This window comes from Cydia pomonella, chromosome 16 (genome assembly GCF_033807575.1).
Source record: "Cydia pomonella isolate Wapato2018A chromosome 16, ilCydPomo1, whole genome shotgun sequence".
NCBI classification, from domain to species: Eukaryota; Metazoa; Arthropoda; class Insecta; order Lepidoptera; family Tortricidae; genus Cydia; species Cydia pomonella.
In genome coordinates, this window is record NC_084718.1 from 17,320,694 (window position 1) to 17,343,911 (window position 23,218).

Here is a 23,218-nt window from a genome sequence, read left to right on the forward strand (position 1 = left end):
ATAAACGATAACATATGTGATTTCTATTTTTAATAGCACTAATTAATCACACCATGTTTATGAAATTTTATCAGCAAGATTAAAATAAGTAAAGGGTATTTCATGCACTGTAAATAATTGCTAAACCATATAAAGTAGAGCAGTTTCTGAACGCAGCCATTCGTTGACCTTGATTGACATTGCGTTTGACAGCTTCGAATTTGTTCGGCGGCCGTACTCGTTGACCTTACGAACCGAGATAAATAAAGTTATTTTATAACAGTGTGTCGGCGAGATAACTCGGTCAAAAATTGTGACGCAGACCTATCTATTGTTCAGTGAAAATGCCTAGCGTTGTTACCGTTAATACAACCCCTTTCGAAGGGCAAAAGCCGGGTACTAGTGGTTTACGTAAAAAAGTAAAAGTTTTTCTGCAAGAAAACTACACAGAAAACTTTATCCAGAGTATTTTAGACGCTAACAAGGCAAGTATCGTGGGTTCTACGCTCGTGGTGGGCGGAGATGGAAGATACCTTGTTAAAGAAGTCGTGGACAAAATCATAAAGATCAGCGCTGGAAACGGGGTACGTAAATAAATATTCATTATGTTCCTTCTATAAAAACCGTATAAATAAAACCTTTCAAAGTTTTTTCTTGCAATTAAAATACAATTTACTGCATTCCCGACATAGTTGCTGCTTAGCTTTTATTATTGAATAATTTCAATCTCTGTTTTATAATAAGAAACATGCAAACACACATTTTTAGCCTGAATGATGGAAAGTGAAGGATGCAAAAGAGGTATGTTAGGATCGTAGCAAGTGGAAATCCGTGGTCTCTACTCCCTTCCATGAAATAGGCATGATTATATGTATGTATGTATTATTTGCTTATTTTTTATTAAGTTTATTTCGTAATAATATATAAGTTATCCTAAATTACAATCAAATACATAATTGAGCTTATGTTAAAAAGTGCATAAGATATTTTTTTGTGTAAACATGTCAATGTCTTGTATATTTGAACTCCTGGGGCTACATAATACATAATATTATATTCCATTGAAAAATTACAACAAAATCACATGGTGTGAAACATTTGTTATTGCAATTCCAATTTCCCATCACATTATTGTTGTTTAGACCTCCAATTTTTACATTAATATTATGTGAGCAGTGTATTATCTGAATGAATGCAACAATTGATTAACAGCTCACGTGTGTCAAGCCAGGCGTCACTGCACTACATCCACAATTCTACTTCTATGTATGGGGCTTAACATGTAAAAGTTAATGCTCCAAAATAAAATGAATAGTATAATCTTAATAGGATATTTTACTAAGTATGTATAATGGCTATATTAGACATCAGCGTAGGCAGGTACAGGCAGAGGGGGAGGGCTGCTGCCCACCCTAGAGCTCAAATTTTACATACAATGTAAAATGCCTCTGTGGCGTGGGCTAGGCCCCAGCAATATCAACTTAGATTTTATCTTTAATGGATATCATTAAACTTATTTTCTAGGTTGGCAAACTATTAGTGGGCAAGAACGGCATCCTTTCTACTCCAGCAGTGTCATGCATCATCAGGAAATACAGTACTCTTGGTAAGTGCACCCTCAAAAGCAACTTTTTTTATACTACCAGTACCAGTGGCTCTCTGAGCTGTAGACCTTGCGTTAAGATTCATAAAAAAAGCTAACTTCTTTGAGTCATTTTCATAGCATACTCGCAATGATCATAAGTGGCACTTCAAAAATTTAAATTTAAATTGGTCCTTTATGTCAATTTCGACCATTTTGCACATTTCCCAGATCAAATCACTTTTAACACGAAAATAACTGACTTGTCGAAACAGTATGCCATCATTTTACTCTTCATTGTTTCACTTCAACAAATGTACTTTTCAAAGAAAATGCTTGAGTAACTTTAAAAAATACACAAATAGGCGGGTCCACACAGCGAGCATACGCGCGAGGCAATTTCCGGCCAGTGTATTTTTATTTTATTTTATTTTATTTTGATACGTAATAATATACAGAATTACAGTCGAGACCGCCTATTTGTGTATTTTTTAAAGTTACTCAAGCATTTTCTTTTTTTCTAGCCGGTGACAGTGCAAAAAATTTGGACTATATCTATAGTTCGTGTCATCCACTATGATGCGTAGATTTGTCAAATTTAACCTTTAATAACATGGCAATACGAGTCAAGGCACGCGGGGTCGTGAATAACATGATATATAATCACCTTATTTATATACAACAATTATCTCAACATTGTGATATTATATTTGTTACTTTTGTCAGAGCGACGTGAAATTGGCGACATTATATATTTCTTAAAAATTACTAATAAATAAATAAAATAAATAAATAAATAAATATTATAGGACATTATTACACAAATTGACTAAGTCCCACAGTAAGCTCAATAAGGCTTGTGTTGAGGGTACTTAGACAACGATATATATAATATATAAATATTTATAAATACTTAAATACATAGAAAACACCCATGACTCAGGAACAAATATCCATGCTCATCACACGAATAAATGCCCTTACCAGGATTTGAACCCGGGACCATCGGCTTCGTAGGCAGGGTCGTCAAACTAATGGCAGCATTGACTGCCCTGAGCTGCTTAGTACCATGTTCAACATTTTTTCTGTGTGTTCAACACTCCTAATACTACCTAGACATAAGAAATATTGAGTGCCCTTACAGGGTGTCATGTACCTACCATCTTCAAATTGTAACACCTAATGTATAATGATCATGACTGCAATACAATAAAGAATAAAGAATAATAGAGTTAAAAGGTATTATCCGCCTATTTCTGTTCCCTTTGCATCCTCGAATTACAGACGTAACAGCTTCCTCATTCGCGCGGGTAGAACACTTAACAGTCTGTCAAGAGAGCACGATATTGACGTGTTTAATACAAGGTGCCCGTGAGCATTGCGGCATTGTAATTTTTTTTCCCTTTTTATGAACATTCCTGTACATAAAACGTAATTTTTATTGATAAACACATAACCTAAAAATAACTAAAAAGTTTTATTTTTATTTGGGACTCTCGAATACATTTTTTTAATTTTTCGATGTCAATCAATAGGTATGTCCAGACTAGACCTCAAAGTGGCAATACCGCAGTCAAAAATATGTTTTGTACCGACTTATGGCGAAAGAATAATTTTGAAAAACATTTAATCATCTCTGAACCTAGACTAGCCTACACCAGAAAATTTTATATGACATTTTAGTTTCTAAATATTACCAGGAATGCTTAGTTAAAATGTCTCGCAATGCTCACGAGCACCTTGTATTAAATACACAGTTCATAAAGCCGTCAAAGTACGCTTGAATTGTTTGAGTGAGCTAGACCTTTCTATTTTGTCTGTAATGATTTTTGTCTTCAATAGTTTTTACTTTTAATTTATGTATGTACTTACCTAGTCTACGCAGAATTGTAAACTATATATACTTACTAAGTTAATGTCTATGAAATTATGTGTGAGAACCTATAATTGGCCTCCGATTTTTATATATATCGTTAATATGTTTCATGTGCTGTTGGTTTTCCAATAAATAAATAATAAATATATGTTGATGGTGATCCATATTGTTAGACTTTCCACGTAACACGTACATACAGTGCAAGTTGCGGAGAGTTTAAAACAAGTTGGAAATTTTGGAAACTATCCGATGGCACATCAGTAACAGCTCACTCTTAACTGGCCATAGGTGGACCTTTATGTCTTTGCAATAAGGTTTAAAATATCATAACATGTTCTCAGATTAAGGAACAAATAATATACATCCTGAAAATCTGTATCTAATTTTGTCCTAGGTTACCATGATAGTTATTCAAGTGTATTTAATTGTTCGCTTGACAATCAGCATTATTAATCAGCAGAAAATTCAGATTGAGCTATTATATTGTGTTACAATTACGTGAATAAAATATTTGAGCTGAAAAATGATGAATGAAAGTCTGCGAAGCTGGGATCAAAATGTAAAACATTTTCATTCCATCACTTCGACAGTCTCGTCACTTGACATATAGGGAAAAGTAAGCCTTATTTATACTAGTCCAGAATAACAGATACTGGGACTCCGTGCACACTAAAGGAGGCAGTTAGCAACCTGAAAACATTGCTAGGTTTCGTGGAGGAGGTGGAGTGGTTAGAGTAGCGCTACTACCTCATTTTTCACGCAAAACAGCAATGGTTGTCGATTTGTAGCAAATTCCCATTAAAACTAACTAACTCTCCGGATTGGGATTCATGTTTCTTTATTTATAATCCCTCTTCTAGGAGGCATAGTCCTAACCGCCTCCCACAACCCCGGCGGCATCAACAATGACTTCGGCATCAAGTTTAACTGCAGTAATGGCGGACCAGCACCTGATCACACCACCAATGAGATCCACGCGCTCACCACCACCATCAAGGAGTATAAGACAGTCCCGGACCTCAACTGCCCTGTCGATAAAATTGGCGTCTTCAACTTTACTGTAAGTGATATACATAGTATCAATTGGGTTGGGTCCTAACCACACCACCAACCTTCCCACTATTATTTATTATTATTGAAGTTTGTGGCCCTTCGAGTGCCACGTCCGTCGGCCAGGCAGTGATATATTGTGGCAGTCCTTTTAAAGTTACTAATGCCCGTTGAGTCCAGGAAATTCCAGATTCTTTGGGCCGTAATGTTCTGTACCTCATAGGGTTGCAATACGTGCCGCCCTAAGTGGGTACTTCTTTTTGACATTAGTGGTCCACAGGAATAGGGAATGTGCATTGCATTCTCCTCTGACTCCTCGCAGAACCTGCATGTCGCATCTTGTTTCTTTCCAATTTGAAACATGTGTTTGACGTTTGTTCAACTTAAAATGTCCAGTCAATAAAAAACACCTTCCTACTATGGATACTGTGACAGGACGGTAAATAAGCGTGGGTCCCGCTTAATGGTATGCGGAAACCGCTAGATGGACCTGTATGATTGTGTGTCATGCATCGGGGCGTTGGGTGCGGGAATTTCATTTGAAGGGAGTGGGAGTGCGCGTGCGTGTGGCTGTGTGTGTGTGTGTGTGTCTTCAATGATTCAACGAAGTACATTCTCACTTTACAACTTTAAGATTATAACTTTGTTTATTGTAAAATAGTACTAAACTATGCATTAAAATAGTAAATAAGCTTAAAATGTGCTTGAAAATGTTAACATACTTAATTTATATTTTTACAGTTTTACTTATTTTTTGGCTAGTGTAAAACATTGTTCATCATTCCGACAATCACAACAATCAAAGTAGAAATTGATAGTCTTGATATCTTATCTAATGATAGTAAGATATTTATTTCATTATGTTGTTAAATGTGTCAATCTTAGGGTGACGCATCGTGTTGGGATAATACATGATTGATAATGAAAACGAATACTTGTACCAATATTTTGACTTTATTCGTTTGGTACAAACATGATAACATCCAATTTACAATGAATATTCCAAGACGTCTTCACTATAACTTCAATCAATTTTTCGTGTTATGGCTCCATCAAGGTGTTGATGATTCTGACTTGTCCGTACTCGAACTAGCCGCTTGTCACTGCTCGTGCTCACCCGCCTTTTTATAACATTTCAAAATGGCGGGAACCAGTGACAAGGAAGAGTCAATTGATACTCTTTTATAAGATTGTCATAAATAAAAATAAGAATAGTCAAAACATAAGCTATTTATAAATAATGATCGTTAAACAATAAAATATAAAAATGCGGCGCTTGCTTGCTTCCCGATAGCCGCGCTCATCCCCATCCCTTGTCATGTCAGGTTTTTGGTCCTTGACAACTTTACATGACAACCTTAATCACGGATAACAGCCGCAACAGCCATTGTATTGGCATGGCAAATCGATCCTATTGCTTATGGTATTCTTAACAATGCATGAAAATAAATTCGTATTGCGTATCAAATTCAAAGTGGTGTGTAATGATGGCACGGTTGTTATGAAAATTGTGTCATATACATATTTGGGCCTGTGGATACTTCTAGTTTATAATTGACAATTATTTTTTTATCTTATTTAAAATAATTATAAAGGCCATAGACCTTCATAGAATTGAACGACCGCTTAAATATCGACTTTATTTATGGTAAGGTAAGATACCTGTCCCAAAAGTTCGATTCTAAATAGATCACGACCAGACGACCGATCACGACGACGAATCAGTCTAGGTCTCATCATTACTGAATTTAACACTAAGTCACAATTTATTAAAGAAACTCTGACTTAATTCAAAACTTCCTTGAGCATTTGAACGCCACGCCTATTATGTGTGGCGCGTCATCGTGAATTGGTTGATTTTGGGGTGGTGCCTCGCGCGTGAGTTGACTTCTTTGGCGGCCATAAAAGTACTTAGTTTCAAATTATAACAACATATTTGTTACAGGTGGACAGCAAACCATTCGTGGTAGAGGTCATCGACCCCGTACAGGACTATGTGACCTACATGAAGGAAATTTTCGACTTCCCGAAAATCAAGGCGCTCATACAGGGCACTGAGCAGAGGAAACCCTTCAACATACTCATTGATTCTATGAGCGGAGGTAATTTTACTGATTTTATTATAACGTTAACTAACGCAAGCACAAAATTAAAACTAGAAACAGTAAGTCTAGTCCTTTAAAAACGCAGACGTTGTCCGTTAGTGAGTGCGTGCGTCAACCGACTAGCTTTCGCATCTTCGAAGGTGCATGACTAGTAGGTTTATATCGCAACTCGTGGAGTCCATAAGCCTGGTTATAGGTGATAGTCCTCTCCAGGACTCTTCTTCTTCTTCTTTGTCGGTCCCTCATTACTGAGGATCGTGATCACTTGGATTTACAGCTCCTGTGATTTGTCTCCATCGGTCTCGATCTCCCGTAGCCCTCTACGCTTGATGGAGTTTGCATGAGGTGGCCTTCTTAACTTGGTCGGACCATCAATCAATCAATCAATCATCATTTATATGGTACCATCTTGGTAGGGGGCCTTGCGGTCTTTCGCCTTCCACTCCAGGACTACGTGACTTACATGAAAGAGATCTTCGACTTCCCGAAGATCAAGGCGCTCATGCAGGGCACCGAGCAGAGTAAACCGTTCAACGTACTCGTTGATTAACTTTTTTTCAAGTATTTGTATACGGATATTAGATCGTAATTTCAAAATTTCATTTCAAATTAAACTCAACTTTTCATTTGCTCTTCAGTAACCGGCCCATACGTGCAAGCCATCTTCGTCGATGAGCTTGGCGCGTCAGTCAACAACGTGCGTCGAGTGACCCCACTGGAAGACTTCGGGGGCGCCCATCCTGACCCCAACCTGACTTATGCCGCTGATTTGGTCGCGGCGGTCAAAGGAGGGGATTATGATTTGGGAGCCGCTTTTGATGGCGATGGTAAGTAACTATCTGTAGGAAGACAGCAACGTGCGTCGAGTGACCCCACTGGAAGACTTCGCCGGCGCTCATCATGACCCCAACCTGACTTATGCCGCTGATTTGGTCGCGGCGGTCAAAGGAGGGAATTATGACTTGGGAGCCGCTTTTGATGGCGATGGTAAGTAACTATCTACAGGAAGAACGCAAAGTGCGTCGAGTGACCCCACTGGAAGACTTCGGGAGCGCCCATCCTGACCTGATTTGGTCGCGGCAATCAAAGGAGGAGATTACGATTTGGCAGCTGCTTTTGATTTACCATAAACAAAATCAACAAAAACGTCCATATATCTATCTAACTACACAATATTACACGAGAATCGTTTGAGAAATGCGGTTTATAGAGGAAACCTGCCGGACAAACATACCTATATCAAATAATGGACACAATAATGTCCGTCAAGTGATTCCACTAAAATATTTTTGAGGCGCCCATCCTGACCCTAACCTGACTTATGCTGCCGATTGGGTCGCGCCGGTCAAAGGAGAGGATTATGACTTGGGGGCCATTTTTGATGGCAATGGTAAACAGCACTAAAACTTTGCGGGCGCCCATCTTGACCCCAACCTGACATGCTGCTGATTTGGTCGCGGCGCTGACTTTTACATACTTAAGTATATATTTCATAGAACTATTTAACCTACGTACATGTTTGAAAATATTACATTTATATGCCCTTAATTACGGCCACAAAATAAAAATCTAGATACCGGTATAGTGTTTCTACCGCAATATAAAGTTTCCCAGGCTGTTAAAATGAACTGTTTCCGGCCATTTTTGATAAGAAATATTTATTTAATTATTATCTTTTCGCAGGCGACCGCAACATGATAATAGGCCGTGGCGCCCTCTTCGTGACTCCATCCGATTCCTTGGCTGTTCTGGCTGCGCATGCGGCCCTCATCCCCTACTTCCAACGTACCGGAGTCAAGGTAAGTTCCTCATATTCGCATTTAACTTTTTTTACTACTTCGGTGGCAAACAAGCATACGGCTTGATGGTAAGCAGTCTCCGTAGCCTATGGTGTTATATGCGCGTTGCCGACCTTAACACTCCGCACCCTCGTTGAGCTCTGGCAACCTTACTCACCGGCAGGAACACAACACTGACTAGGTAACTAGACTTATGGTATCAATCTAGAGTCCATCTAAGCCGTGGTAGGCAAATCGCAGCGTGCGAGCGGCATGCGATTCTTATGGGCCTCTAACGCATTCACTGCCAACGTTTTCGTAGCGCTACGCTCGTAGCCGATCGCATCGTTTTCCCGCATTGTAGAGGAAAGCGACTACGAAGTACGAACAGAGTTGACTCCCAAAAATAAATACTTAGAGCTTAGTACGAAATACCAAAGATGGTGAAAATTTTTCCAAATTTTTGCTTTGCAAAACCATCGATTAATAGTGGTGTTCTCTCCCTAATAAGACTTGTCAAAAGCCGCACCCAAAATTCCGGGCCATTTTAGTCATAATGCTGTAGTCAATAAATTGAACATTGTTTTAAAGGGCTTCGCTCGCTCCATGCCCACCGCCGCCGCCGTCGACCGCGTCGCCAACAACTTGGGAAAGGAGATCTTCGAAGTGCCTACTGGTATGAAAAATGCTCACATGTCACACTCACACTTCTTTACTTTCCAATTTGTATGTGATGTGTCTAATGATGTGTCATTTTTTTAAATATTTATTGTAAATATTGTGTTACGATTCGTGCTGTACACGGTCATGGCCCCGACGGAAGACCAGCGCCAGCCAGGGTAGCACCATGCTGAATCGGGACCATTTCATGGCTTATATGTTATGTTATGTTATTTTATTTGTATAAACGCTCCACGAATAAACGCTCTCTACTCTCTACTCTACTCTACACGCCTTTGCTTCATCCATATCTACCAAATTAATTGCTTTTATGGTCTTATTGACGACCGGTCTGGCCTAGTGGGTAGTGACCCTGCCTATGAAGCTGATGGTCCCGGGTTCAAATCCTGGTAAGTAATATATTTGTGTGATGAACACGGATATTTGTTTCTGAGTCATGGCTGTTTTCTATGTATTTAAGTATTTATAATTATATATTATATATATCGTTGTCTAGGTACCTACAACACAAGCCTTATTGAGCTTACTGTGGGACTTAGTCAATTTGTGTAATAATGTCCTATAATATTTATTTACTGAAACATGTCAACGTAATTTTTGTAACTTGATTATTTCAGAATGTATTTGTCATTTAAAAAAAAGTCAGAAGACCAGAATCTACTATGTACATATTAACACCAGAGGTTTCTAAAAGCTGTGCTGATGGTTATTCATAAACATAATGCATAAAGCAAAATTTGTATTCAATATCATTAATTTTCACCCAACATACATGGAGGTCAAATAGATAGTTCTTGAAGTGCTCTATCATTGGCCTTCGCTTGATCCGTACTGAAAGCGACGCCGTGTATACCTATATTATATCGATACAAACTTACTGTAAATTAGCTACTTAACGACAGGCAAATATTAACCTTGCGTTCCTTTCTTAAGGTTGGAAATACTTCGGCAATTTAATGGACGCCGGTCGCCTCTCGCTTTGCGGGGAAGAGAGCTTCGGCACCGGCTCAGACCACGTGCGAGAAAAGGACGGCCTATGGGCCGCTCTCGCTTGGCTGTCAGTCATCGCTGTCACTGGCAAATCGGTGGAAGAAATACTGAAGGAACACTGGGCGAAGTACGGAAGGAACTACTTTACTAGGTCAGTATTAAAGTTTTAAATCCCTTGACAAGTAAATGTGGGAAAGAGAACTTGACACAGATTATGCGTGAGAAAAGGACGGGCTACGATGTACAGCTTGGCTGTTAGTCTTCACTGTCCCCTGGAAATTATCTGAAGAGATACTGAAGGAGCACTGAGCTACTTTACTAGGTGAGTCTTATTGTCTGTGATTAAAGTTCTAACTCCCTTGGCCAGCAAGTGTGCGGGAGAGAGATTGGCGCAGGCGGTGTGTGAGAAAAGTACAGAATATATGTGTGATGGAATAAGAAAAAGAGGCCCGCTTAATTTGCCTAGGTGACACCAAAGAGGATTAAGAAGACCAAGAGTGCTCACTCCATACAACGGTTTTGTTACCAATAATACCTACTATTATTTTCGTAGTAAACGGAACTCTATTTTCAACTCCTACGCTTACTCTGGTTATAATATTAACTGAAAATCGTTGAGCATTAGACTTTTTGTTTGCCGCGATATCTATTGTCGAGTAGCAGTACTGAGAGTTCCGCTACTCGATGCTAGATGTCGACTGCGAAAATAATAAGCGTTTTGGTACCAAAACTGATGTACGGACTGAGCACTCTATGTACTTCTTATTTTTCTATGGTGACACATAACTAACCTGTAGACTAAAGCTGATAGTAACATTACACTCGCAATATTTTACGTTCATCCAAAAAATACTCGCATACTTAATAATCCATGTTAAATCACAAAGAATCTCGTAGGTAGAGTTGCACCAAATGATATGCCACTGTATAAACTTTCGACGTTTCTATGAGAGGTTTCATTCTGCAGTACTGAGTGATGTTGATCAGTTTGTCAAGAGTAGTGTGCAACAGTTACAGTTACTGGCCCTGAATCACCTATCACCTCCCAAAATCTCGCTGAAGTCATTTCGGTTCGCAACTATGACTCCAATCTGTTGCAAAGATTCCTTGTTTACCAATTTATGCTTTTTATTTCAGATACGACTACGAAGAATGCGCAAGCGACCCGTGCAACGAGATGATGAGCGCCCTCGAGCAACGCATGACCGCCCCTGGCTTCGTCGGTTCATCGCACACGTCTGGGTCCAAAACCTACGTCGTTAAAGTGGCCGATAACTTCTCCTACATGGACCCTATCGACCGTAGTGTGGCTATGAAACAGGTATGTCTCTTGGCAGGGTCGCCCTGTGAAGATATGTCTTATAGGTGCCTTGGCTGGGTCGCCATGTCATGGTAAAGATCTACGTCGTTAAATTGTCCGATAACTTCTTGGCGGGGTCGCCCTGTGAAGAGATGTCTTATAGGTGCCTTGGCTGGGTCGCCATGTGATGGTAAAGATCTACGACGTTAAATTGTCCGATAACTTCTGTTACATGGACTCTATCGACCGTAGTGTGGCTATGAAACAAGTATGTCTCTTGGCAGGGTCGCCCTGTGAAGATATGTCTTATAGGTGCCTTGGCTGGGTCGCCATGTCATGGTAAAGATCTACGTCGTTAAATTGTCCGATAACTTCTGCTACATGGACTCTATCGACCGTAGTGTGGCTATGAAACAGGTATGTCTCTTGGTGGGGTCGCCCTGTGAAGATATGTCTTATAGGTGCCTTGGCTGGGTCGCCATGTCATGGTAAAGATCTACGTCGTTAAATTGTCCGATAACTTCTGCTACATGGACTCTATCGACCGTAGTGTGGCTATGAAACAGGTATGTCTCTTGGTGGGGTCGCCCTGTGAAGATATGTTTTATAGGTGCCTTGGCTGGGTCGCCATGTCATGGTAAAGATCTACGTCGTTAAATTGTCCGATAACTTCTCCTACATGGACCCTATCGACCGTAGTGTGGCTATGAAACAGGTATGTCTCTTGGCGGGGTCGCCCTGTGAAGATATGTCTTGTAGGTGCCTTGGCTGGGTCGCCATGTGATGGTAAAGACCTACGTCGTTAAATTGTCCGATAACTTGTCCTACATGGACCCTATCGACCGTAGTGTGGCTATGAAACAGGTATGTCTCTTGGCGGGGTCGCCCTGTGAAGATATGTCTTATAGGTGCCTTGGCTGGGTCGCTATGTGATGGTAAAGACCTACGTCGTTAAAGTAGCCAATAACTTCTTTTACATGGATCTCATAGAGTCTATCGACCATAGTGTCTCTATGAAACAGGTATTTATATTGGTGGCAGGGTCGCCCTGTGAAGATAGCAATCTAATAATACCTACTAATACAAGTCGATGACCGCCCTTTCGATGGCTGCTTTTACTGCAGGTACTGATGCTGCGGTGTGGAGGATCTTTGAAACGGATAAAAACACCCTTTTTAGGGTTCCGTAGTCAACTAGGAACCCTTATAGTTTCGCCATGTCCGTCTGTCTGTCTGTCTGTCCGAGGCTTTGCTCCGTGGTCGTTAGTGCTAGAAAGCTGAAATTTAGCATGGATATATAAATCAATAAAGCCGACAAAGTCGTACAATAAAATCTAAAAATGTAATTTTTTTAGGGTACCTCCCCTACACGTAATGTGGGGGTGAAATTTTTTTTTCGCTTCAACCCTAGAGTGTGGGGTATCGTTGGAAAGGTCTTCCAAAACTAATAGGGGTTTTCAAGAAACATTTTTTGTTAAAGTGAATATATTCGGAGATAATCGCTCCGAAAGAAAAAAAAATGTGTCCCCCCCCTCTAACTTTTGAACCATAGGTCCAAAAAATATGAAAAAAATCGTGGAAGTAGAGCTTAAGAAAGACATTAAATGAAAACTATAGGGGACATGATCAGTTTAGTTGTTTTTGAGTTATCGCAAAAAGTTTTCCCTTCATAGTAAAAAGACTTACTTTAATTAGGTACTGATTATGCAAATTTGCCTATTTGTTTAACTCGGGTGAAAGGTACCGTTTCATCCCTTGGTTAACAATTTACTATACTTTAAGCTAATAATTACTTATTACTTTAGCTTTAGTTAATGTGGAGAATGGGTTACAAATATTAGCTAAAATTGCTATCTAGTAGTCTCACCAAACTCTACCTTTTCAGGCGTACATACATTTTAGACGATACACACACACACACACACACATGGATGCCTGCAACTCTAGAAGAGTTATATGCGCGTTGCCGACCATAACACTCCGCACCCTCGTTGAGCTCTGACAACCTTACTCACCGGCAGGAACACAACGCAATGAGTAGAGTCTAGTGTTATTTGGCTGCAGTTTTCTGGAGGTACTTCCCCAGTTGGGCTCTGCTCTATATCTGGAATGACATCCGCATCCGCTACCCCTCCCGTTATAAATGTATTTTGGTTGATTTCATCTTTGACCATTGGTAGATGATACCTGCAGTAGGTACCCGTTTAAAACCGTCGAAGAATGGATATACTCGTAATTTTGTTAGAAGTCACTTGAACGCTTTTGTTTTGTCGTCAGGGTCTGAGGATTATCTTCGAAGACGGATCCCGTATCGTGCTGCGCCTGAGTGGGACCGGCAGCTCCGGAGCTACTGTCAGGTAAACATTGTTTACTAACTTTAACAACAGTTACCATTAGGTTCTATGGCTGCGTGATATGTTTATTCGTCTATTCCGCAATTACGTACTTGTTACAAAGTGAATGCCACAGCTGCAGACAATGATAACATGACCATCTTAGGCTGTTTTGGGCAAATAAGATGAAATTATAAAAAATGTCAGTCGAGTTTATGAAACGTACAGGATATACAGGATTATGGGACGGGATATACAGGAATCCTCGATAGGAATGGGTTCGATTGGCATCAACAAAAAAGTTTCTCAAAAATCATCTTTTTCTCGCACCCTATATGTTATTCCAAAATTTGTAAACGCCAATCTTCATTAATTTGAAATCGAGGGTAGGTTTTCTAAGACCATTTTCGCGTAGCAGCACCTGCTGCACTACCCTCACTGACCCAAAAAGATAATCCACTCTGTATATTAGAAATATAGCCCGACAAGTAAATTTTGTCATTAGCAAAAGGTGGCAAAATAGAATTAGAAATCATTTATTAATATGAAACTAACTAGACATTACATAACAACACATTATATAAGCCACGAAACTGTCCCGATTCGGCATGTTGCTAGCCTGGCTGGCCTAGCGCTGGTCTTCCGTCAGGATCTTCACCGAGTGAGAAAAAAAGCACTTTTGTTTTTAATAGCACACAATTTAAAAATTAAATATATAAGAAAGATAAAGATCGTTTACTATTCAAGTAGGCATATTACAATGCGCTTATGAACGTCAAATAAAGATTGGCGAGGATCGTAGCCACAGGCACGACCTGCGCGCATGGTCTGGACATAAGCTATCTTGAATAAGGCTGACTCATAGTGAATGGGAGGTAGGAAAATTCTATACTCTGTAGGAGCCTGGAGTAGGCAGAAGTCTGTATTTAGGGTAGAATAGGATAGGGTGTAGTTTTGTGATGATTATTACCAAAAGGGTGAAAGTTCACCCGAGGAGGCGAGATATGTGAAGGTCGGAAACCTTCACAGTCTTTTTGTTGATAACTGGCCTCAGTTACAGATTTGAATTCAGAACTATCGCCTTGCTAAATGAATAAAGATCTGCAGACGGCCATTCCGAAGGTGGCAGTCGGTAATGATAATCGATATTTGTGTTATTGCGGAAAAAAGAAAAAATATCTACGTTTACGGTTATATTTATCACCACATATTAGTCGATTCCCATTACACAACACCGGCTCTAACCCTACACCTCTGACCCGAGAAGATTTAAATTCAATTGGACCGGCAAGAAACTCGGCGGGACACATCTTTCCAAAACATTACATCTCAAAATGAACATGCATTACATAAGAAAAAATACAATTTACAGTACTATATAAATCATGCAATTACATACAGTCAGGGATCGGAAACCGGTATTTTTTCTATGGGAACGAAAACGGTATTTTTTCGTTCTTTGTTAATTATTTCATTCCCAATCGGGCAATCTAATAATACGAAGTCGTTATCTAAAAACACAACTGAGTCCTACATTTTGAGTATAAAATAAACCGAAATATATGGTTATTTCGATGTTTTTGCAAAAAACCGGTTCCGATCCCTGCATACAGTGGCTACTTTATAAAAATATAAGCAAGTCTTAAATATCGTGAACACGACCAAATTTGCTTAAAAATTAGATCAATACAGTCTCAAAGGATTGAATGGTGTGCCTTTTTCTTCTGAACATATGGTTTAGCAGACTATTAGAGACTTCATTGAACATTTCAGACTGTACATCGACTCGTACGAAGCCAAGGACGTGCTGGGCGACGCACAAGTGATGCTGCGGCCGCTGGTGGCCGTGGCGCTGCAGCTGGCGCGGCTGCAGCACCACACCGGCCGCGACGCGCCCACCGTCATCACGTAACTCACCTTTCAAGTTTGCTTCCACATCATCAGACGACCGGTCTGGCCTAGTGGGTAGTGACCCTGCCTACGAAGCTGATGGTCCCGGGTTCGAATCCTGGTAAGGGCATTTATTCGTGTGATGAGCATGGATATTTGTTCCTGAGTCATGGCTGTTTTCTATGTATTTAAGTATTTATAAATATTTATATATTGTATATATCGTTGTCTAAGTACCCTCACCACAAGCCTTATTGAGCTTACTGTGGGACTTAGTCAATTTGTGTAATAATGTCCTATAATATTTATAAAAAAAAAAAAAAAAAAACATCAAAGAAATACTATATCGGCTAAGCTAATGTATTTGGTCAAAACTGTATTGGTGAATTAACTTTTTAGTGCCATTCTTTGTAACGGTTGGTTGTCTCAAAGATAAAGCCCGGCTAGAAATATATGATCATTGTCAAGAGGGCGCTGTTATTCTCATGTCACCGTTTTTTTTTTCCTTAATTTCAAGGGTGCATCCCTGAGCTTAAATTAAGTAACTTTCTCAAAGACACCGGAGATAATCAATATTTAATTTTTATCTTATAAGGTCCTTACAAGCGTGTACACTTGCCTTAGGGCCTGTTTACATATTGATTGATTAGTGTTTAGTGTGAGATAATACATTTGCTACTAAACGTAAATACTATCTCGGACGATTGATGTTCCAAATGACGTTGATATCTCACATTTTTCAAATGTTTGGATTAGTTAAATGTAATGCCCGTGTTACAACAACGCTATATGCAACATTTAATTACTTTTTATAAAAAAAAATATATTTTATTAACTATGACGTTTAGTTTCCCTTAACATACCGATACCCCAAAGTTAAAGGAATTCAATAATAACACGGTGTATATGGTGACAATCGAATTTAAAATGTCGTGAGACATACTAACATTAACTCTTCAAGTTGCATACGTGTTTGAGTTATTAGAATTTTGATTTTATTTAAATTAATCTTTGGAATTTAAATGACATAATGCTTTGGGAGTCGACGACCTGCCACTCCAATTCTACAGTTCAGTTTAATATGTAAAATTTAGTTCCTATGAAATTCCGCAATATGGCGCGTAATCATATGTTACTGGTCAGGCTTTACATTGATTGTATAAGATATGTAATAAGCAAAATATTTAACGGTGACAGATGGTTTGGTACGACCGACCCTTACCCCCTTATTCATAAACGTGTACTAAATTTACGATGCCGCTAATCATCGTTTGTCCCTTTCCGGCGTATTGGTATGATGGAAAGGGACAAACGATGATTAACGGCATCGTAACTTTAGTACACGTTTATGAATAAGGGGGTTAGTATTTTGGCTAAATTCATAGGCGACCTTTAAACTCTTCAAGTTAAACGACTCAGAGATTAGAAAGAATATTTATATAAAAAAAAAAACAATTGTTGAGGATCGCAATCATTTAACTAATATTAATATTTTAGAAAATCTGAAATTATGTAAGTCTATTTTAAGCGACTTGAATAGAACAGTGTGTTTTTAACCTTCATATTTGTCATCGAAATTTCATTAATGATGACATTACCACACATAAAATGCCCTGCCGAGTTACCTTGGTCAGACTTAAATATTTGTTTTGAAATATTTTACTAATGTGAATGAACTTCCTAATTTTTAATATATACTTTTAGGTACACGAATGTTTTTCACGATTTATATTTAAAGTTATAATATTTTTAATAATAATTTGTAACATTATGGGACGCAAGTTGCAATATTAAAAAAAGTGTTTCTATATCGGTTATCTGTTACCAAATGAATAACATTGTTTTGAACTTTATTTTACAAAATAAAAATAAGTACATATGTTTAATGGAGGTTTTATTTTATCAACACAAAACACGACCTTTATTTTAAAGAATATGACTAGATGGAATATTTTCTAAGTTTTTTATCCATATTCTTTCATTATTGAAACTTTATTGCACGAAATATATACAACAATGTACAAATGACGGTTTCAGTGCCAAAAGGCATTCTCTACCAGTCAACCATAGGGCCAAACAGAGATACCTACAATTGGTGCAGAGAGAGAAAACAAAATCAAAGAATTAAAAAGAATAGCAAACTAATTACTTATGAACTACATAAATACAAACATACCTACACAAACACTGCATGTTCAGATATTTTTGACCAACTTGACCGCTCCAATATATCCGATAGCGACTGTACTGCGATAACAAATCAGATACCTAGGGACTCCGTGCACACCAAATTAGGCAGTTAGCAACCTGAAGACATTCCTAGGTTTCCTGAAGGAGCTGGGGTGGCTAGAGTACCGTTATTTATTTATTTAATATTTATTGCACAATACAAGGTGAAGGTACAAATATACCGTTACCTCATTTGTCATGAAAAATAGGCACAGTGGTTTTCGATTTGCGGAAAATTCCCAGCAAAACTAACTAGTGGATAAGCTTAGAAAATGTTAAAGTGAAAAATACTTAGTTCGTGGGATTACGTGGGAATGACTATTATCACAGTGAACTCACAATCTTCTTAAGCGTCATATACCCTATTGGTGCTTAAGTCCTTTATGCCAAATTACGCTTTTGAAAATATTCCAAAAACTGAATTGACAAAAAAAACCTATTTCATTATAGAAACTGGTCACAAAATTTCACGAGAATCGGTTGAGAATTGCGACCTGTAGAGGAGAATATCTGGACATATGAAAACAATGTGCTCGGTTTCGCGAACGCTTCGGTCAACTAACTGCGCCAACAGCTGCCACGCACGGCTATATTGAATATCACTCCTTAATAAAAAACTGCATGACCAAATTGACGACTCCAAACACGACAATAAGGCAGTACAGCAGCAGCTTCCCGCGCGTCAGCTCGCCGCGCAGCTGCAGCGAGCGGACGCGCAGGACGGCGGGGAGCGCGAACACGTGCACCAGGCCGCTTATGGCTCCCGTGTATCTGAAATAGATGCCAATACTGAGAATACAAAATGGCATAGAGAAATAAGCAAGCATGGAGTGCTACTCCATACATCAGTTTTCTTACCATAAAGAAATAAGAAGTAAAAGTACCAAAACTGATGTATGGAGTGAGTACTCTATTACTTCTTATTTCTCTATGCTAAAACACTTATTATTTCCTAATGGACATCTAGCGTCGAGTAGCGGATTTATCAGTACTGCTACTTGACAATAGATGTCGTGACGAACTAAAAGCCTAATGCTCAACAATTTTCAGCTAATATTATAACCGGATTAACCTTCTGCTTGTAATATTAGTTGTAAATTGTTGAGCAATACACTTTTGGTCAGGCGTGACATCTAGTGTCAAGTAGCGATACTGATAAATCCGCTACTTGACGCTAGATGTTGATTACGAAAATAATATAACGTTTTAGTGAGACAACTGATGTATGGAGTGAGCACCCTATGCTTACTTGTTTATGAAAATAGTGAATCATTACTGGTGAATTTCCAATATGACTTGAAGCTTCAGTGACCGTTTAAGTGTAATGCTTTTATGGTAGATGAGGGATATGATGGATTAGCTGTCATCGGGTCAACCACGGTAGATCAGTTGGCAGGGCTGTGGGCTAGTGAACCTCTCCCTGAACTCGAACTGAGTCTCACCCGACCGTTTACAGAAGTTTATAATTAATACAAAATGTGAATGAGTGAAAGAAGGCTAACAAAGAGAGTGTATAAGGGAGAAGTAGTAGAGGGAGCTGGAAGGGGTCCTCGGCGGACTTTCTCTGATCAAATCGGGGAAATCATGAAGAAAGGCCAGGTCAAGAGCACCCTAAACCGGTGAGCGTGTATGAGGAAGGTTATGAAAGTTAAGAAACCGAAAGAGGTACATGTCAGGACCGCAACAAGTGGAAAATTGGAAATCCGAGGTCTCTGCTTACCCCATATGTATGTATGCATATACAAAATTGATTTTGACAATATTGAGGACAGCAACTTCAATACGGCCTGTACTTTGAGTTGGAATGTTGATCGATTTTGACGATTTTTACTTTCGTAAACAACAGTGTTTGTGCCAATTTATGGGAAACGTTTCACCTGGTATCTTAGAGCTTAGATGACTATAGTTCACACAGTTCACTAATACACTGCACGGTGCGTTTACATTCAGGGTCGGCAAAGTTAAAAGAAGCAACCGCCGCAGGAATTCGGGAATTTCAAAAAGCTGCTATTAGGAAACCGGTCGGCTTACACTAATAAAAATAAAAATAAAAATCATTTATTTCAGACCGATAGGATCCATAAAATTTTGTTAGTAACAGCAAAAAAAAAATTCTTACACCCTACGTTAGTACCAATTAATTTACATAAAACTAAATTAAAATTAAATCATCCAGCTCATTTAGCCTTGCCTATCAACACGTCTACCCAGTAGCTCGTGAGATGGCAATCAAGGCGTTCAGCCAACGTCCTTAGGAGGCTGTTGCTACTGCCGCGCACGCGTGTCAGCAGAGACGCTATTCTTTTGCGCCTGATGGCATAAAAGTCATCCGTACGCGCCTCCGCCTATGTATATGGCCTTGTTGTAGACGTCTTTTACCGACGATCGACAATACAAAGTGACATGTTTGCCCATGTTTGTGTGCTCGCTTGTAAACATTTTTTAGGACTAAACCATGGAGAAATAAGTGAGCACTGTAGCTCTCTCCAGAGATCAGTTTTCTTACCAAAACGCTTATAATTTTCGTAGTCGACATCTAGGATCAAGTAGCGGATTTATCAGTACCGCTATTTGATACTAGATGTCGCGACTGACGAAACGTGTATTGCTCAACAATTTACAACTAATATGACAATTAGCTGAAAATAGTTAGAAATACTTAACTCTTTTTGTTCGTCACGACATATATTGCCAAAGTAAAAGTCAATAAATATATTCTTTATTCAAATAGGCCTAGCAACAAGCACTTTTAAATCGTCAAGTTTTACAAATATCATCTCAATCTAAAAATCAGAGCAATTTATTGATGCAGTTATTATTGTTTTTAAAAAACATTGAATCATTACAGATATGTCTTTTACCGTTACACATATGCCAAGTAGCAGTATTGATAAATCCGCTACTCGACGCTAGATGTCGACTACGAAAATAATAACCATTTTGAAAACTGATGTACGGGTAAGCACTCTAGTATAGTAATAGTACTCTAGTACACGGAAAAAACAGTTATGTTAAATTTACAGATAATTTGTAAAATTTACAGAGATATGTGTTAAATTTACAGATTTCTCTGTAAATTTTACAAATTATCTGTAAATTTTACATAACTATTTTTTCCGCGTATGCTTACTTATATCTCTATGACTAAACTCACCTAATAATCGTCCCTATGTTAGGACACAGGCAGGCGACAGCGACGCACATTGATACAATTACCACATTAATGGCAACAGTGTATCTGGTGCGTGATTTATTTATGTTACTGATTGGTAGAAGAAGGAGCGCTTCGGATCTAAGCATGAAGGCGACGAGTGGGTACACGGTTATTACCTGAAATATAAACACTTTGAAGTAGGTAACAGGGTTAAAACCTGGAATAGCAGCACATTACAAACACATAAGCTGTGGCTATATTTGTATAATGAATAACAGATTAAATTAACGAAAGTTAATATTTAACCCTATGAACGCCACGCCTACGGTGCTCGGCGCTCAGCGTGAACTATTTGAATGTACAAAGGTTGAAATTGGGCTGTAGTCTAGCGCGTCAGTTGACGTCTTTTGCGGACATGGAGAAAAAGAACGAAAAAATCGAAGACTTTTTCAAATAAGTACATTGTAAAGTACTGTATTTACCTCAGTAAATCATACGATATAATGTATTTCCAACGGTTCCGCAACACAAACATCACGTGGTACAACCGCGCTGCTCACCGGTCTAACATCGACTGACTGTAACTATCAGTGACGTCACCATGACGTAAGCGCACGAAACGTCTATACACTACTGTACATAATTAAGTGTTTTTGACTGGTGCCTATAGCGTCAATGCTGCCATGTACTTATATATTGAGGCTGGACTCTCGCATGCCGTTAGCAAAATTTGCTATCCAATCAGACGTTGAAATGAATGATATAGGGAATAATACCGCAGCACTACCGTATAGTTGGCTGTCTCGTAACTATAAACAGAGTCCTCATCGGATGTATTATGAGGTAGTACAGCGCCATCTATCTGTCGAATATATAGGCTACGATACTGCCATGTTACGGCAAAGCAGAGTATCGTAATTTATATTTCCTCCTCAGATACGCTGCGCGTTACAGGGCAAAATAATTTTCACCACACCAACTGGTAAAGGCCCTCTTGGTGGATACTCTTGATAGTTCAAAAACAAATGAGAAATTGCATTTTATCCACATGTGGGGCAGGGAGATGCAAATTTTGAGTAGTTCCCGTATGTTAGCTAGTAGAATTGACTTTTAAATGATGATTTTGAATGATACATTTGTTATTACGTTCATTTTGGATTTGATTTTGTTTAGTTTTTTTTTTGGTATTTTATACGTAGTATTTTTCTCGCGTTGGTGTGGTGAAAAATTTTGTGTTTCACTCGAAGGCAAAGTTTGTTTAACCCTCGTGCCTTGAAACCCTCGCAACGCTCAAGATTCCACTTCTCGAACCACTCGTAGCGAGTGGTTGAATTTACGAATCTTTCGCTTGCTAGGGTATCAATATTAGCACGAGCGGTTAAACAACAACTTTGCCCCCTTGTAAAACAAATAAATATTGAATTATATGACGAGTTATAAAAATATTTATTATTTGAACTTACTTGAAATAGCAGCAGCGCCCGCGCCACTGCAGTCATTGTATCGTGCATTTCGAAGTTATTTAGTATATTCTGCAAACAAAATACGCAATAAAGTCAAAAGTAGGTAGCCTATGTATAATACCTACTGTAAAGACTCGAATTACGAATACATTTTCAAATCTCGTAAATAATCATTCCAAAAAATACCTAATAATTATGTAGTATAAATATCTATTAAACTTACATCTTCAATGCAGGACTTGGCAAGAGGGAAGCATATGTAAAATACTGCGCCCACTAAGAGGTACGTCATGGTTACTAGCACAAATGCTATCGTCAAATCTCTGCCCTGAAAATAAAGATTGTCATAGTTTAATTTAAAACATTGTGAATCAAACTTATTACAGCTAAGATGTAGAATCTAAGAACTTTAACCCGATTAATTGGTTTCGTATACTATCTCATCCAGTTTTTTTCATATTTAACTAACTTCGTGCTTGTTGGAAGTTAGATTACTACTAGCGCCATCTAATGACCACTAGACGCAAAATAGTGATTCAAAAGTGAGCTTCGATGGATTGCCTTACTTTTTATGCCATAGATTATTATTATTTTTTTAACTTGCAATGATAATTTTATGTTTAAAGGAAATCAATACAAGCACGCCCATCAAAACTACTCTGAGCTACATTTATGCCCCAAGCCTTTCGACTAGTAACGTCATCTAGTGACCAGTAGATGCAAAACAATAAGTTTTTCAATAGGCAACTAATACTCATCGAGGCAATTCTAACAAACCCGAACACAATAAGGTTACGTTGTTTCATCAC

At 38.7% G+C, this 23,218-nt stretch overlaps 2 protein-coding genes across 2 annotated transcripts in view; one reads left to right on the forward strand and one right to left on the reverse strand.

Moving 5' to 3' along the window:
* The first annotated feature begins 175 nt into the window (after positions 1 to 175).
* LOC133526101 (phosphoglucomutase) lies at positions 176 to 17,449 on the forward strand. Its single transcript, XM_061862564.1, has 11 exons — positions 176 to 563; positions 1,504 to 1,585; positions 4,298 to 4,497; positions 6,433 to 6,589; positions 7,231 to 7,419; positions 8,276 to 8,391; positions 8,962 to 9,046; positions 9,985 to 10,192; positions 11,179 to 11,362; positions 13,618 to 13,697; positions 15,447 to 17,449. Exons 1-11 carry the CDS (start codon positions 324 to 326, stop codon positions 15,583 to 15,585), a joined length of 1,680 nt encoding a protein of 559 aa, XP_061718548.1. The 5' UTR covers positions 176 to 323; the 3' UTR covers positions 15,586 to 17,449.
* LOC133526102 (sodium-coupled neutral amino acid transporter 9 homolog) overlaps positions 17,441 to 23,218 on the reverse strand; it is a 23,899-nt gene continuing 18,121 nt past the window's right edge. The window contains exons 9-12 of the mRNA XM_061862565.1: positions 22,633 to 22,737; positions 22,410 to 22,478; positions 20,947 to 21,122; positions 17,441 to 18,563 (exon numbers count right to left, since the gene is read on the reverse strand). Coding sequence (XP_061718549.1) covers positions 18,392 to 18,563; positions 20,947 to 21,122; positions 22,410 to 22,478; positions 22,633 to 22,737 — 522 coding nt within the window. The 3' untranslated portion in view covers positions 17,441 to 18,391. The remainder of the gene's footprint in view (positions 18,564 to 20,946; positions 21,123 to 22,409; positions 22,479 to 22,632; positions 22,738 to 23,218) is intronic.